We start from the raw sequence: 17065 nt of genomic DNA, 5'->3' as shown, positions 1-17065 counted from the left end.
AGAATTTACATGTCAAAACCAAATATAAACAAACTCTATAATGTGTCATTTCCCCCTCGCTACGGCTGCTGCGTGAACGCACAGCGTGATTATTTTTACTTTTGCATTTTGAATGGTTCAGCCAAGAACCGCGACTCCACCTGTGCATCATCAGCGACGTCACCTCACATCTCATTGTTTATTTTATAATTCCTCAGCATTCCTGGACATTCCAGGTAATTAGAGAAACAATTATTTAGTTTCATGAATATTTTACAACTTTTATGTTTTATGTTCAAAAGATTTCACATTTAGTGATGTGAAAAACATTTCTACCAACTCATATGAAGGAGAGTATACTAATATAAGCGCAACTCCTCAGTTCCTAGAAAAACTTGTTTCAGGGTCTATTCTTTTGAGGCATTTTGTCAAAACACCAATTGAGTTCATTTGGGGTCCCACTCAACCTTTTCCTGAGTGTCTCCCTGTTATTGTTTTCCCAGGGAATCAAAGGCAGTAGACAAAATACAAAAGGAACAGATTTTGACAAATTCACGCTACCCTTCCTTTTCCATGTCCTTTCATGCACTGTGCAAACACGTGCATTTCCCTTTGGGTGCTCATAATTATTATTTCTTTTTTTACATAAACTCAGACCGGACACCTCCCCACAACCCCAAACAAAAGCTAGCGCCTAAGTCTTCCTTTAGAGTCTTGTTTTTCGATCACACAGTCCAGATGACGGTACAGAGGTTGGCTGCAGGGCAGGTATGTCATTTCATCAAACTGAAAGATCCTCAGATCGCACAAGGGGGAATTCTCTTCATTTTTCTATTATATAATACTTCAGTATGACAATAAACACAGAACCCGTTGCAGTGGATAATTTTCCTACAAACTCAAAAATGTAAATATAACAAATCAAATAAAAAACACTTGGTCAACTTGATGTACAGAGCATTTTATTCATCTGTAAACAAAATGTTGGACACATTTCTGTGCATAGACAGAAATATAATCATAATGCCGACTTGCTCTTTAGTCGACCATCACATTTTACATACATGTAGTTTGAGTCTGTGAATCTTATTATATATATATTATATTATATTATAATATAATATAATATAATATAATATAATATAATATAATATAATATAATAGAATAGAATAGAATAGAATAGAATAGAATAGAATAGAATAGAATAGTTTTACTACACTGTTACTACAGGCCTATCGTTCCGCCCTTTCGTTGTCGTCACGCTTCTGTTCATATGACACGCCCCTAAAAATGGCGTCATCTTTACTATATAACTCGACAAGCCCTCACTCTTCTAAGTGACTCTTCTGTCAACGCAATCAAATTGAACTTTCTTTCTGCAACTACAAACATCAGCATCCTGAAAACCTGAAGCTGCGAAAGAAACCGGTGTAAAGAGAAGGGAACGACGAAGGAGGCGTTCACTGACCCAAGGTCCGACTGCAGCAGCCGGTACGAAGAACTGAGGAGAAAAGACGGAAAGTTTAGAAACACCCCGTGAAGCCTGAAGGATTTTACGCCAGGTCACCGAAGAGCGCGTCGCCAGGAGACGTCCAGAGGAAGTTCTTGAGGTTCGGACGGGACGAAAAGAGAAGGAGACAAAGGGGAGCAGACCCTGTCGTCGGAGCCACCATGGAGCCAGAAAAGGTAAATATGCGCCTCCTTTCGCCAGCGTCCTCCAACCTGTCCGACCGATGTTTCCTCACACAACCAGTTCGACGAGTTCGCACCTTTTAGCTCCGGAGTCTCGTCCACGTGTGGCGAGTCTGGCGCGGCAGCGGTGACGCAGCCGCTCGCGCTCACGCTGTCTGTTACGCTACAGTGATGAGAAATAGCGAGACACTGTCGGTGAAATAGGTCGGTTACATTTAGTTAGTTTTGTGGTTCCCGTAATGTAGAAATAACAGCATCAAAGTGCTGAATACAAGCGTTTTTCCATCTTGTGCTTCTTTTAAATACTTCAAAAACAAGTTTCCATTATTATAATGCATTATAATCTGATATAACGCTTGTCTTTGGTCACTGTAGGTGAGTGTGGGCCTTGGACCGCTTCTGGTCCCCCAAGAAGCGTCCTGACCCACCAGCGAACACTAAAAAACAAACTAGAGTAGGTTTTATTAGAAGTATTATGTATCAACAGAAACAGAATCAAACTTCATGTTAAACTATGAAATCAACAAATTTTGACTATTTAATCGATGGCAGCCTTTGCTTTGGGTTTCATTCAGGACACTTGTACATTTAAGAATATGTAAAAGCCAAAAATCGGTCACATAATTTCAAACTGTTGTGTTGTCGTGTCGGTCCTGAGACCGTGGTGTGTGGAACCCGTGAGGTTTGACATTATCTCTGACGACGACTATCTCTTGAAGCGGCTCAGAAAAGACAGCGGACTTATCTTCATGCGATAAAGCTGTCTCCTCGCTGGTCCCTGTGGCGGCTTTCAGTCACAGCGAGGCACCAACGGCTCCACGCTCCCCCGTCGCCCCTTCTCACAGACGTGAGTGGACCCAGTGGAGCCGCCGGGTCGGCCCGGCCCGAGAGGATGTTTCCTCAGCTGCTGCATCCATTTGTCCCCACGCTCTCAGCGTTGCTCTGGTTTCCACTTTGCTTCACGTCATCGCTCTCGTCTCCAGCAGGGCTGAGCGGCACGTGCCTGCTCATATTTCCATATCGGCTGCTAGTGTGTAGGTAAATGTCCAGCGCACGGAAACGGCAGCGGGTGACTCAGGTTCGGTCCGAAAGCCGCTGCTGAAGTAGAGATACGGTGGCTGGTTTTCCAGTGAAGCCGTCAATTAATCGGCCGTGCCTGCGTTCAAACCTGACGTGGCAGCTATTGTTTCTGAGGTGTGGCCGTGTTTTATGTCAGACAAGGTCACCTCACCAAAGTCTGCAGGTCAGTTTACACAGGTCAACTACGGTCAAATATGTACAAATTAAAATATAACACAAATAAAGAAAAGTCTGGAGATCTACTTTGACCGTCAGATTCTCCTCTGCATAGACTGAAGGTGCTCATCCAGGCAGTGGAGCTAGCGTTTCCCAGCGTGGACAGACCCACGGACGGGATGTTGTGATGACACAGGACCACTTCCTCTGCGTCCTCAGTCTTTTTAGTCGCGTGCCAACTCTTCCCACCTTAAAGACAGACCTGCTTTAATCTGCATGACTGCCTGCGACCGTCAGCCGTGTTCTAATGGGAATACTGAGGCGCTGCGGCCAAGCGTGGGATTAAGAGATCTCGGACTGTTTTAATAGAGATGAACAGTGAGAGTGCGTGTTTAATTCACCTACTGGATGTCTCTCTACTGTGCTGAAGTATCGCTTTGTTCACAGCGGTTTATGATTTTGTCTTGCAAATAGTTGGACGGTCTGTTTTGGCTTCATTACAGATTCTCTGAATCAAACAGTTTTTTACAGTCTTTCACAAATTAAAAAAATCTAAACCAAGAGTAAAACCTTAAACTTAATAATAATAATGATAATAATTACTCATCCTTTAAATGTTGTGTTTTCCAGTGAACAGTAACTGGGAATACTGGGAAGGTTTTATTGGGTTGGCTGTATAAAAGTCATTCTCTGACCTGCGAGCAAACATTACATGATTACATTATTAATTAGACTCCGTTTCAACAGAGGTCAGGGTTACTTCCCAGCATATTAAGCTTGTAGCTGCATGTGCTGATACACATGACGTCATGTTATTACTAACACAAGGCCTTTCCTGTTTTGCAACTTATTATAATTACACTTATTTTCTACCAAACTCTGAGCAGGAGAAGCAGAACATGACATGATGAGTTGTCTTTCTACATAAAAGCCTAAAACTATTTGGGCCTAGCTTCTTATTAATGACACCTACCACACAGAATTAAACACCGATCCAGTTTTAAAGCGGACCTGGAGAAGTGGAGGCTTTAGAGCGCGGAGCTGGAGGTGAGGACGGGGCTCGTGTTCCCACGTGGTGTAAGCTGAGAGCGAGGCGGTGACGTGTGGAGGGACGTGATGGCAGCAGCGTAGGCAATGAATGGCACCGTGTGGTGGGGAGGCGCGTCCCGTTTCTGCTTTTGATTTCGTTTTTTTCAGTAGTGAACCCAACGACCCAATTCAACCCACTGTCTGTCTGAGTTGACTCACTGCAGCACTGGAAAAACAAGCGGCCAAGTGTTAAATGTTGAGTTACTACCAGAACAGAATAATGGTAAATAAGAGGAGAAATTTGAATAAGGACTTGAAATAAAGCCTCAGCTGACGTCTGGTTTTCTGTCATATTTTCCTTTCAGTAATCAGCTCTTTCTGTATTCAGTCTTTTGTTAGAGCTGCGATGAGTAAACGGATGCTACAGCGTGTTTTAGCATTTTATAACACACTCGACCTGTTCTCGCTCCGTCGGCTTCAGCCATGCTGTACAGCAGGTTGTCCTTCCTGTCGCCGTTTCGTCCAACCCTCCATTCACTGCTATACTGTCACAACTTAAAGAATCTGCAGTATGTGACAGCTGATGTGGCTGTAATTAGTGCGGTTTGCTGACGTGTTCACACGACGATGCCCTTGTGCCAAGGAGGATGCCCGGTTATGCTTCTTCAGATTTGTGTTCAGAGCGGCCTCTGGTTGGACGATGCTCGGCCCAGACGCAGACACTGAAGTCATTATATTACCTGTTGTTGCTCGCAGCCTTATTTGGAGACACGCTATTTCATTTCCTCATTCATACCTCACTGCTGTTAACCCAATAAAACGCTGGTGGTTTTGGTACGTGACTGAGAGGAGGAATGGCATGGTGGCGCCTGCGCTGCTCGTTTTCCGCCATGGTGTGGGTGTTTACTGTGCCGTGTGGTGAACAGAATAAAGCCGCGGTACTCGGCAACTAGCTGCTATCAACACAGTTCTATCTGCACCGTAACCATGACTTGACAGAAAGTGCAGTTGCTGCCGAGCCCTCGACACACTCTGCTTCTCCCGAAACAGGGCCGCGTACGAAGGAACAAAGCACAGACCCGTCATGCGAGTCCGAACACAGTCTGAGATGAGTCTGAATGTGTGTGAAGACTCATGTCTGTGTGTGTGAAAAGATTCATGTTTATATGTGTGAACAGACTCATGTCTGTGTGTGAAAAGACTCATGTTTATATGTGTTTGAAAAGACTCATGTCTGTGTTAGAAAAGACTCATGTCTGTTCAGGGAAATGCTCCATAGCTCCATCAAATCAGGTGCAGCCCGGTGGGAGAGTGACACCAAACCTCTGGTTCCAGGTTTGTTTACTAAAGGAACAAACTGATGATTTAGTCCTGGGCACTGTTTTAAGTGACAACAAGACAGAAGAAGACAGTGATTTTTTAGTGCCTCTGTTTATGTTCTTCACAGATGAACCTGTTTAGGACAGATTTTGAAAACATTTTGAACACCGTGAAATGTCAGGTTGTGACTAAAAACTAGGTCCTCGTGTGAAAGTAAACAAACGCACACAACAAACCGACAGCTAGTCCACACAGGGAGACCCACACAGGGTTTGTCTAATGGCACAAAACTAGACTGAAGATGTGCGTGAGCGTTGGTAGCGTGACGGCTGCCGGATCCGAGAACTGGTTTCTATCCGGAGGAAGTGGAGAACATTTTGCTGCTCTTGGTTCCTTAAATAAGGAACCACATAAATCTAGTTTAATTCAGTCAAAGTCTATATCATTTACTGTAAATTTGTGAGTCACTTCATTCGTATTTATTCGATCCAGTGTTACTTTAAAACATCCGCTTTGCGATACAGTTTGCATGAGGCCAGACTGAGGGAATACAGTCTGAAAGTACAGAAGTCACAGGCCTGTTTGATTTCCTTCGACTGTTCACAGCTGGATTCCAACATGTCGGACATTTTCAAGCTTTTCCCCGAAGGCCTCAGACTTAAACGCCGGTCATGACTTTCCCTTCTAGGGTTTGTGTGTTTACACTGAAAGCATCTGGTGGGACCCTGGGTCTTCACGTCTAATCAGCAGAGCTCCGTCCTGCTTCTTTAAGGGCCGAGCCCCAGCCTAGAAACGTGTGAGTGTTTACATCCTGTGGCTCAGAGCTGGAGGTGTGTCCTGAGGCCTGTTCAGCCCATCCCACATTCTAGCAGGTTGGAGCGGCTCCAAACAGACGCACAAAAGGTTTATTTCTTCCTGCTTTGCTCCTTTTCATTGTGCAGGGCAGGATTCTGCCTCCCGTGGCCTTAATAAAAAGTTGCCCAGGCTACCTGTGTCACAACATGTACTGCAGTATAACAGTAGCCTGGAGCCCTTTGGTGTGATCAGAGGAACCTTACACATACGTTCTACAGAGTGAAACCCAGCGAAGTCTTTGTCTTACTGTGTATTGGAAACTGGAATGAAAATGAGCCTCGAGCTCTATTGATTGTCACTCACAGTGACGTTAGGATGGACGAGGGCACAACAAGCAACGCTAAAGAAGTCGAGCTGAAAACACGCGTTGCAGGTCAGAGGACTTCATGTCCGGCTGCATTTCCCCTGGTTCTGCGCGGATTCGTGAAAAGGGAGAGTTCTGAGGTGACTTCTATTCTGGTGAAGGTCAGGTCCGCTGTTGCCATAACACGAGCGATGTATCTGCTGTGAATCCACGTGGCCCCGATGTCTGTGGCCAGATATGGAAGACGGAAGTAGTGACAGTAGCTCAGAGGCCTCCCATTTAACCGCACGTACGTGCACATCCTGCAAAATGTCATCGTCTCCTGTGTTTTCAGGTCAAGGATGAGTCGGAGGCTGCTAAGATAACACGTCCCGGGATAGAAAAGACGGCAGCTTTGGATGAGCCGTCACAAACCACAGCTCGGGGCTGTTGTTGGTCTGTCTGCGCCGCGCGGCGTGCTCCAGTCCGCTTTATTAACTTTTCTGTATGAGGAGAGTCTGCTGGGATCTGCTGAGATCAAGCTCAGAATGAACTTTATAATAACAGTTAGAGGAACAGAGTGGAGCAGGTTCAGACGCCTGGGTCGGAACGTACCCACGTGACACAAACTGTGGTGTGTGTCGATCTTTATTTTTTAGTGATTAAAAGCACAAAGCTCCACATGCAGCACAAACAGAACCAATACTAGCGCACAAATCAGTCCACTGTCCCTAGAAACGGGTCCTGGTCACTGATGAATCTTCTTTCTTTTTAGAAGCAACTCACCTTCCCATTGCTGATGTGCGTCGGAGCTGCGGTCATCGGCTCCCTGCAGTTTGGCTACAACACGGGCGTCATCAATGCCCCTCAGTCGGTAAGTTACACATCTGCCAGTGTCTTGTTTTAACAGGGATCGAAGCAGCAGCCGAACCATGGGTCAGGATTGAGCAACGGGAAAGAATTAGCTGTGAGGTGGGGGGTGGGAGGGAGAGATTATTATAGCAGTGTTCAAGCCTAAGAGGTCCAAGGACATCTGTATGAGACTGTAGTGGGCTCATGCCCAAACAAGGACCTCTTCTGGAGCAGCAAACAGGCTGGAAAAGCCAGAGGAAATGAGAATCCAGGGGGTGACAGTCACCTACGCAGACATGTCTCCACGGCCTGAGGGTGAATCCACAGTGGGGTTTTATTACCAGGCAGGTACACTGATTACACATTCATTTCCTGGGAATTTGTTTACTGCACCGAGCGTCTGGCCGCTCCGCGTTGGTCTGAACACACCCCGCGGCTCCACACCTGTCTGTCCACAGCCAAGCGGGCCGGAGTTCACCCACCGAGGTCCAGTCAGGGGCGCTGCGCCTTGGTTTCCACCTCTCAGGTGCCCGTTCCCCGCCCACCAGCGCGCCTCCAGCGTCTCGGCAGCGCGTGGAGGCGGACGGAGGCGGTTCCTGCGGCATTCTGGGCCAGCGTGAGCCTGCCCTCACGCCTGCGACGCCCCCCCCTCGCGTCCGAGTCGCGTCACATGCGAACAGTTCAGCAGAAAATGTGCAAAAAATAGTTAGTCAACAGGCCGGGATAATCCTTTTGTAGCTAATTGCCACTTAGGAGGCTAACTCCACTGCTGCAGGGAGCTGCTGCAGCGCCGGAGGCCGTGACGCAGGCGTCTGATTAGATACGCGGCTCCAAGGCTCGCCTTCGCCGCCGTCCTGCGCTTGTGCCTGACAGACGCTCGACGCACGCTCCTTATTTGGGAGCTTTTGCAGTCGGGGAGTCACGTGTTCTTGTACGGGTTTAATTTGGGAACGTCTTCGGTGCGAAGGGTTAAGGCCTCTTCATTCCTCTGATAATAGTTTTTTTAAGAGTTGTTGAAAGAATTCCGACTGTTCACGCTGACTGTGTGGGGTTCAACTTCATTTTAAAACTGTGTTGCATTTTTAGCTTTCAGTCATTGGAATCCCTTCGCGCTCGACACAATGCTCACCTTGAACCCCCCCCTTCGCTCAGGCCGCCCAGTAAACGCATTCTGACAGCTTGAGGGCATGAATAGGCAGCTTGTTTCATTGTGTGCTCGCAGCCAGCTGGTAGTTTGGACAGTGGACTCTGAGGAGAAAACACAATCCTTATGTCATGATGTGCTGATCTGCACCGGCTCGTTTGCTTCCTTGTCTTGTGTGTTTGTGATGAGGATGATGATGATAATTTGACACTAATCCATCACATACACGTAGAAGCACAGACTGATGTTCATCCACTTGCAGTATTTTGCAGTATGTAAAAATGAGGAAACACCTTGAAAACTATAGTAAACAAGCAAACTTAAAACCTGTGAACCTGTAACTTGATCCTTTGTTGTAGGTGTGTTTCCTCATAAGTGTAGGCTCCTCTATATAAAGCAGCTTAAAGGGTAAATGTGACCAATGTAAGGTCAGGGTCAGTCTGGTACTGGATGATATCAGGACAGATATCTGAGGGAGGTCTTGTGAGTGTAAGCTGATGCCAGACGTGACCCAGGCTCCGTGTCCAGAGCGTCAGAGCCTCTGCATGTGACACGGCGCAGAGAGGAACGACCTCACTGTTCCTTCTGGCTCAGAGGACGCGGCTCAGTATTTGTCCCACATGCCACAACTTCTGCCGAGAGTTTCACAACAAATCTGATGATGGTGATGTAACCCAATCACAGAGGCACGAGGGGCTACGGCGACGCTGGGCGCTGACAGCGGAGGGCAGTGGGGGTCACGGGCGTCGGCTTCACCTCCGTCACCAGATTTCCTGGGCGTGTTTGTCAACAAGTAAACTTCCTGCTCCAGGAAAGGGAAATCGTTGTGCAGCGTCGCCCCCTGCTGGTCCCATAGTAACATCTCAGCTGCAGGAAAACCATAACAGCCATTTATTTGCCTTTTTCCAGGTCATCGAGAAGTTCATCAACGAGACGTACACTCAGCGCTACAACGAGCCCATCTCTAAATATGCCCTCACAGCCATCTGGTCCATCACCGTCGCCATCTTCCCCATCGGTGGCATCTTTGGCTCCTTCTCTGTCGGCCTCTTCGTGAACCGCCTGGGGAGGTAAAGTGGAAACCAATCCCAACATATACTTCCAGTGGGAGGAGGTTTTGCCGATGCGCCGTGAGTTCCGTTCAGTTTGGTGAATGCGACCGTCTGGTTCCCTTCGTCCGCAGGAGGAACTCCATGCTCCTGGCCAACGTCCTGGCCTTCATCGCAGCTGCTCTGGTGGGCTTCTCCAAAATGGCCAACTCCTGGGAAATGCTGATCATCGGCCGCTTTGTGGTCGGCCTCTTCTCCGGCCTGTCCGGTGGCTTTGTGCCTATGTACATAGGGGAGATCTCGCCGACGTCCATGCGAGGAGCCCTGGGAACCCTGCACCAGCTGGGCATCGTCACCGGCATCCTCATCGCACAGGTCGGGCGGCCGCAGTGTCTTTGCTCACCACTAATTTTCTACTCTTGTTGTTGTTTGCTAGAAGCCGAGCAGGCGCTTCATGTGTGATGCTGGTTGATTTCAGGTGTTTGGACTGGAGTCGATCATGGGCAACGACAGCTTGTGGCCGCTGCTGATGGGATTCACCTTCAATCCCTGCTGTGATTCAGTGCATCCTGCTGCCTCTGTGCCCCGAGAGCCCGCGTTTCCTGCTCATCAACAAGAACGAGGAGAACAAAGCCAAGTCCGGTGAGGATGCCGCGTTTTTGGAGTCCGGCCGGTGTCCGGAGCAGCTGAGCGAGCCGTTGTTAAGCAGCTTTGCCCCTTCCTCTGCTTCTCTCAGTGCTGAAGAAGCTCAGGGGCACTCAGGACGTGAGCGCCGACATGCAGGAGATGAAGGACGAGAGTCGGCAGATGATGCGGGAGAAGAAGGTGACCATCGTGGAGCTCTTCCGCTCGCCTCTCTACCGCCAGCCCCCTCGTCATAGCCGTCGTCCTGCAGCTCTCACAGCAGCTCTCCGGCATCAACGCGGTGAGTTCACAGACGCTGTGAATGTGCCCGCTCACATGAGGATCGGGCCAGAGCAACCAAAGCGTCCACATCGCCCGTGTTCAGACCTGGTTCTTGCTGCTTTGCAGGTTTTCTATTACTCCACCCGCATCTTCGAGAAGGCTGGTGTTCAGCAGCCGGTCTATGCCACCATCGGCACGGGAGTAGTTACACTGCTTTCACCGTGGTGTCGGTGAGTACAACGCGAGCTCGGACCCACCGTGGTTCATGGTTCCATTGTACTAACCTGTGCTCTGCTGCTGTGTAGCTGTTTGTGGTTGAACGGGCCGGACGCAGGTCTCTGCACATGGTGGGTCTGCTGGGAATGGCCGTGTCCGCCGTCGTCATGACGATCGCCATGGCTCTGCTGGTAGGTTCGCGTTCGAGGCGCCGCGGCGGCTCCGCAGGCGGCGTTAAAGCTGAACGTGCCCGTCTCGTCTCACAGGACAGCGCCCCCTGGATGTCGTACGTGACCATCGTGGCCATCTTCGCCTTCGTGGCCTTCTTTGAGATCGGGCCGGGCCCCATTCCCTGGTTCATCGTGGCCGAGCTGTTCTCGCAGGGACCCCCGGCCTTCGGCCACCGCGGTGGCCGGTTTGTCCAACTGGACGGCGAACTTCATCGTGGGAATGGGCTTCCAGTACGTGGAGGTGAGTGGACGCAGCCCCACAGGCTTGTTCTCGCTCGGCGCTGCAGCCCGTCTGACCTCTCCCCTCGTGTCCCTTCAGGAGCTGTGCGGCCCCTACGTCTTCATCATCTTCACCGTGCTGCTGCTCGTCTTCTTCGTCTTCACCTACTTCAAGGTGCCCGAGACCAAGGGCCGCACGTTTGACGAGATCTCATCCGGCTTCCGGCGGACGATGGTCGCCGGCGCAGAGAAGCACTCCCCAGAGGAGCTGAACAGCCTGGGGGCCGACTCCCCCCTCTGAGCCCCGGCTGCCTCTCACCCGCTGACGGGCCCTTCCTGCCACGGAGGAGGCTCTGCTAAGTAGAAGCAGACAGATTTATTGGTAGAACAATCTTCAGACTGTCACCACATTTCGGGCATGTGTGATTCTGCAACGTCGACGTCTTCTGCTGCCGTCACACAAACATGGGTGGGAACAATGTTGCTCTGCAGATGTGGAGCGGGGATGAGGTTTTTAATATTTAATATATATATATATATATATTTTAAAGAAGGAAAATGAACCAACCATTTTTATAAAACCCTTTTCACTGAATCTATTCCTTATACATGTTAATGCTCTGTTTTGTACCCTGTTACTATCGTTAGTCTGTTTCATCTGGTTCAAAGATGCTTTAGCCAGTTCCTTTTATGTTATTTATCATACTGAAAAACGGTCACTGTAGATTCGAGCACTGTAGATACTGCACTCAGCTCCGAGTTTGTCCGTCAGACGGGGGCTCCGCCCCTAAAATGCTCCCGATGCTCCACCGATGAGGAATAAGTTGAACAAATGCTGTTCTTTATTTGATAATGAAATGAATGTGACTTAAAAGACACAGACGTATTTTTGAATACTTCTTACCTATTGACGGTAGACAAAGTTCTTCCTGCTGCGTCTGTGTTCCAATGATACACTGGGTCATCGTTCGTGGATTTTCACACATTCCTCTCCAGCTGTACAACTTACGAAACTCTCATGGCTCCGTGCAATAAGAACGAGCTGGGACGAAAATGCGCTCAGCGGCCAGAAATCCCAAAGAGCGTTTGAGCGTAGGTGCCTCCACTGGTTTCAGTCTTCCAGCTTTATCGCGGAGGAGGATTGACGACCTTCACCCCCTGGTTTCCCCACCGTTCGCTCGGCTCTGGATGCAGTGCGAGCGGCGGCGAGTGGAGGTCTGACCACACGAGAACGATGTCGGCCTTTTTCACTTCCACCTGACGGGTCGAGCTGCAGCGCTCAGTTGCACTGCCTGATTAGGTGGATGTTGGTGCCTTGTTCACGGAGTTCGACGGCGTTGTTTGTACCTGTCTCCCATCGTCCCCTGTTTCTGTTGTACTGTAACTCCATGTAGAAGTTTGGTTTTACTGCACCACGCTTTACAAGTCGCCTTCTTTTCGTTACGTTTCTAGCAGCACTTTAAGGATTCTCACTGATGTTTCTTCCTGAATTCCTGGCGTAAAAACTTGTTTTTGAGAGACTGAAGTACTGCTAATGGATTACCTGATGTTTGTTGTAATGGGAACGTGTGGAATTATCATTTGTTCATGTCATGTAGTGATACTGGTCTTGTATAAAGCACAAGTAATTGTAGACGCACACAGTCACACCAGCCAGTTTGTTTCCATTTCAGTCTTCATTGGTTGTTACCTATTGCTGATAGTTAGTTCACCTCGAAGATTCTGGAAAGCACTGTGACATCCCCTGTGTGTAAAAGCAAAGGCCCTAGATCACTAGTGCAAATCTCCACCTTGTATTTAATGTACATAGAGCGTTAATGGTGACCTGGAGGCTGCAGGCTGGAGGTCTCAACACACGGGATGTTGTAAATATGAAGCACACTACAGCTGCGCACATGAGCTACGCTGTTTAACTCTCTGAATAGAAACCTGCTCAGTTCTGTGCTGTGCATCTCTGCATCTAACTGTCTTCTGTTCCTGTCTGGATCGACAAAGCATGACTGCAGTCATAACTAGAGTTTAAATATAGATTTCACATTTTAGGACTGTGTTAATGAGATGCCTGTAGTAGTGTTTTAATTTTGGCGCACAAAGCATATTCTGATGTTTATGTTAACGGATGTGAGCGTGGTGTTGGAATGTGAACCCCTGCTGGGGGACAAATGGATGGTGTGTTGATGCTTTCATATGCTTTGTTTTGGTGGTTTTTAGCCAAATAAATAAGTTATGTATACAGATCTGTGGGTTTTGTTGCTTCATTGCTTCTGGTGCATTTAAAGCTGAGGACCATGCATTCGTGGCCACAGGGGGGCAGCAGGAACCAAGCACAGGAGCTGAGGTGGGGACAAGCATCACGGCTGATGAATATATAAACACTATGACAAGTGATTTTTCAAATGGGCCACGTTTATGTTCTATGTAAATCACCTATGACGACCGTGAACAGGTTAAAAGCGTGGACATTCAGCCCTTTCAGTCATTCTCACATATATCCTCACATTTATTTCTGACGGACATTTGGAGTGGAAGGTCCCTGGTGTGTCTCTCTACTGACTCTGGCTTCGCGTTACAACATTCATTCCCCGTCCAGCTCCTCTGTGGGCTGCGCATCCTGCCTCTACCACAGCTGTCAGTCTGGGAGCTCAGCCAGGATCGGCCCTCTCTACGTCTGCATTATTACCTCTCGGCACAAAGTGCTTTACATGTAAACGCTTAAGCCGTGGGGGCTGTTTGCACTTGATTCAGAAGCGGTGAGACCAAGCCAACTCTGCAGAAATGTGGGTCGTAAACCCGAAAGGATGAGCTGAAGGATGCTTCATGAAGCTCAAAATAACCGAGTCAGCTGATAATTACCCGTTTTCATTACTCCGTCTTCCACATTACACATAACCATGCTGGAGAGAAATACTAATTATAGCAGCTTCAATTATATTAGATTTGAGGAGGAAAGTTCTTTCATGTGTTACAAAATAATATGAGCGAAGTAGATGAAGCTGCGTCGAGCATTTTAACACATTAATAACACGACAGGAGCCCAACATGGTCCTTTAACCTGTTACACAACAGCCAGATGGCTCTAAAAGCTATGAACCACTGGGCTCTGACTCCTGTCTGGTTAAAGTTGTGATTTAGTTGAACCACATAATTAAAGCTGCTTATACTAAATAATACTAAAAATATATAATAATATATTCTACTAATATTCTGCACATTTTGTAAGTCTGAAACATAGGACAAGAAGACTGCCGCTGCTTGACTTCGCTGCTCGTCTCCCAACACTGACGGTCACTGAAATAAAAAGCTTCATGCACGACCTTGAAATCAATGAGATTAGAGATTGTCATCGCTAAGTGATGCCACGCTTGACCTCACACATGCCCTCTGCTCGTCTTTAAAGGGAGAACTGAATCTCACCTCTGCAATCCCTCTTTTTACTCCATCAGAGTGAAACGTCCATCCTTTGGGACCCTTTAGATTCAGACTTAAGGGACAGAAGACCCTCTAACACTAATGACACTAATGAGAAGGGAAGTCAGTCGAAGCTAATGATGGAGCATGTTCCTCTGTAACGGCGGCGTGTCATCAGACACGGGCAGGGGTACCGTTGGCTTCCTCCTCTCCTCCGTGGAGAAGCTGAGACCTCCTGCTGTGGCGTTCATTAGCACAGTGACCCCACTGATCAGCCTTTTCCTGCCCTCTCTCTGGCTCGCTGCCACCAGACGTGATGCGAAGCTCTTCAGCGTCCAGAGGGATGTGCGTGTGTGTGTGTGTGTGTGTGTGTGTGTGTGTGTGTGTGTGTGTGTGTGTGTGTGTGTGTGTGTGTGTGTGTGTAGGTGTGTGCGTGTGTGCGTGGGTGCGTGTGTGTGTGTGTGCTTGCGTGCGTGCGTGCGTGCGCGCGTGCGCGTGTGTGTGTGTGTGTGCGCGCGCGTATGTGTGTGCGTGTGTGTGTGCGTGTGTGTGTGTGTGTGCGTGTGTGTGTGTGCGTGTGTGTGTGCTTGCGTGCGTGCGTGCGCGTGTGTGCGCGTATGTGTGTGCGTGTGTGTGTGCGTGTGTGTGTGTGTGTGTGTGTGTGTGTGTGTGTGTGTGCATGTGTGTGTGTGTGTGTGTGCGTGTGTGTGTGTGTGCTTGCGTGCGTGCGTGCGCGCGTGCGCGTGTGTGCGCGTATGTGTGTGCGTGTGTGTGTGCGTGTGTGTGTGTGTGTGTGTGTGTGTGTGTGTGTGTGTGTGTGCATGTGTGTGTGTGTCTTTGATGCAAGGTCACGGTGATAAAGCCACAGATTCCACAGAAGCAGGGATTGGATTGAAAGCGTGATTGTCTTAGAGGATGACAGCGATGTTAGTGATCAGAGCATTTCTACCACAATGCTGAACATCAAACTCCGGCCGCTCAGTTTGAGCCTATTTTGAAGTGAATGTCAAAACGCTGTTTGTTATGCAGAGCGGGAGATTGTATGTGCTTTTGATGACTATTTCATTTTAAAGACATCCGCAGTCAGCAGTTTACGCCCTCATGAGGAAAGAATTACAAAAAAGAAATGGAAGAAATATTGATTAGTCATTCGTACTGTTGAGATGAAATAAAGCTGAGTTGTGTGAGTTGTGTGTATGTAGAGTAGTAATTTGTTTTGACAATGACAATGCACAAAACACATAAAGACCCATTACCTAAAACACTGAGGATTGTCTGGTTGAATTACCATAAAATCAGACGGTTCAAGTGTCAGCTGACGTTGACGTCCTGCAGCTTCATAATCGTGAAATTTGCAAGTTTGTCTTTTGAGTCATTGTCCGTCGCATTCGTGCGCACACACACGCACGCACACACACACACACACACACACACACACACACACACACACACACACACACACACACACACACACACACACACACACACACACGGTGCAGCAGGAGTTGAGTGACAACGGAGACGTTTTCAGCCGAGTTTAGAAACAGCAAAAACGACACAGTGTGTAATCAAGACTCCATTTATCAAACGAAGCAGACGTCCTCGTTCCCTCCGGGTTCGACGGCCACGCTCCACTGGCTTCAGTCACATTCCATCCTCTCTATATGTTTCTGTACGTTAATCCTCAGAACCTAGTGCTTTCTATAAAGAGGTTAGAGACGGATTCACAGCTAATGGCGTCTTCTTCATTCAGAGCCCAGCAGCGTTAACCCTCTGCACTGAAGGAGCGAGGGGGAGACAGAGACGCCGCCCGGGAGCTCGCTGCTCTGCATTGTCTGCGTTGAGTGAATATTTGTGACATCCCACATCAGCCGTGACGATGTGTGACAGGCGGAGACGTGCAGGACTGACACGGAGCGAGCGGCGCGACAACCACATGAACCTGCAGATGAGGCCGACAGGAACGCGACAGTCGGGCAGGAGCCAAGGAGGGTGAGGATGAGGAGGAGGATGAAGGAGGAGCCTGCGTGGCTTCTCTCCGGCCTGAGGTCAGACTTAATAAGGCGGTCGGCCGCCCTCCGGCCGCGGCTGAATTCTAATGAAGAGCAGGACTAATTGTCATTAGCTGCTGGAGCACGGCGCCGGTGGACACGTGCAGTTGAAGCCGCTCGTCTGCGAGGTGAAAAGCAAGTTTGACATTTTGAAGGAGGCTGATGAAAAGGAACAAGTACAAGTGTCCCCTGGAGCAAATTCGTTTTCTCTACAGTATCTAAGGTCAGACAAATTTAGAGCCTGGCCTCTGTACAAACAGTTTGGACCCGTGAAGTGTCAGGAGGATGTTTTCTTCCTTTCCTGGTTCCAACTTCCCAGTTAAACAACATCCACTGTGCCTCTCACTGTAAAGGAGGAAGGCGAGATGACCTCTGGGATGGTCTTTGTGCAGAAGATCCAGCATAAATTCAATTTAGTTCCAGGCGGCTGATATTTGCTGCTATAATGAAGACTGTAGCTTGTAGCTGCTTCCAAAAAAAATCCGACCCAGAAGAGCCCATTTAGGATTTAGTGAAGTGAAGAGACATGGATCTTTCATCGGCGCCGATGCGCTGCAGAGAGGATTGGAGGCAGGCAGGATGAGGAGGCATGAAT

At 48.5% G+C, this 17065-nt stretch overlaps 1 protein-coding gene and 1 long non-coding RNA gene across 2 annotated transcripts; one reads left to right on the top strand and one right to left on the bottom strand.

Moving 5' to 3' along the window:
• The first annotated feature begins 1272 nt into the window (after positions 1 to 1272).
• Positions 1273 to 13248, top strand: slc2a1b (solute carrier family 2 member 1b). Its single transcript, XM_029150393.3, is given in 14 exon segments — positions 1273 to 1666; positions 7171 to 7269; positions 9301 to 9461; positions 9575 to 9815; positions 9919 to 9984; positions 9986 to 10082; positions 10177 to 10307; positions 10309 to 10365; positions 10473 to 10551; positions 10554 to 10576; positions 10652 to 10753; positions 10829 to 10948; positions 10950 to 11033; positions 11112 to 13248. Coding segments are annotated over 14 exon segments (1476 nt in total). The 5' UTR covers positions 1273 to 1651; the 3' UTR covers positions 11313 to 13248.
• Positions 7026 to 8089, bottom strand: LOC129604126 (uncharacterized). The gene is made up of 2 exons (XR_008694781.1): positions 7692 to 8089; positions 7026 to 7556 (listed from the first exon to the last, which is right to left on the bottom strand). It is a non-coding gene; the product is annotated as an uncharacterized LOC129604126 (long non-coding RNA).
• Positions 13249 to 17065: the final 3817 nt, after the last annotated feature.

The sequence above is a fragment of the Betta splendens genome, chromosome 5 (assembly GCF_900634795.4).
Source record: "Betta splendens chromosome 5, fBetSpl5.4, whole genome shotgun sequence".
Taxonomy (NCBI): Eukaryota; Metazoa; Chordata; class Actinopteri; order Anabantiformes; family Osphronemidae; genus Betta; species Betta splendens.
Note: the sequence above shows the minus strand (reverse complement) of the source record. Positions and strands in the feature narration are given on the sequence as shown.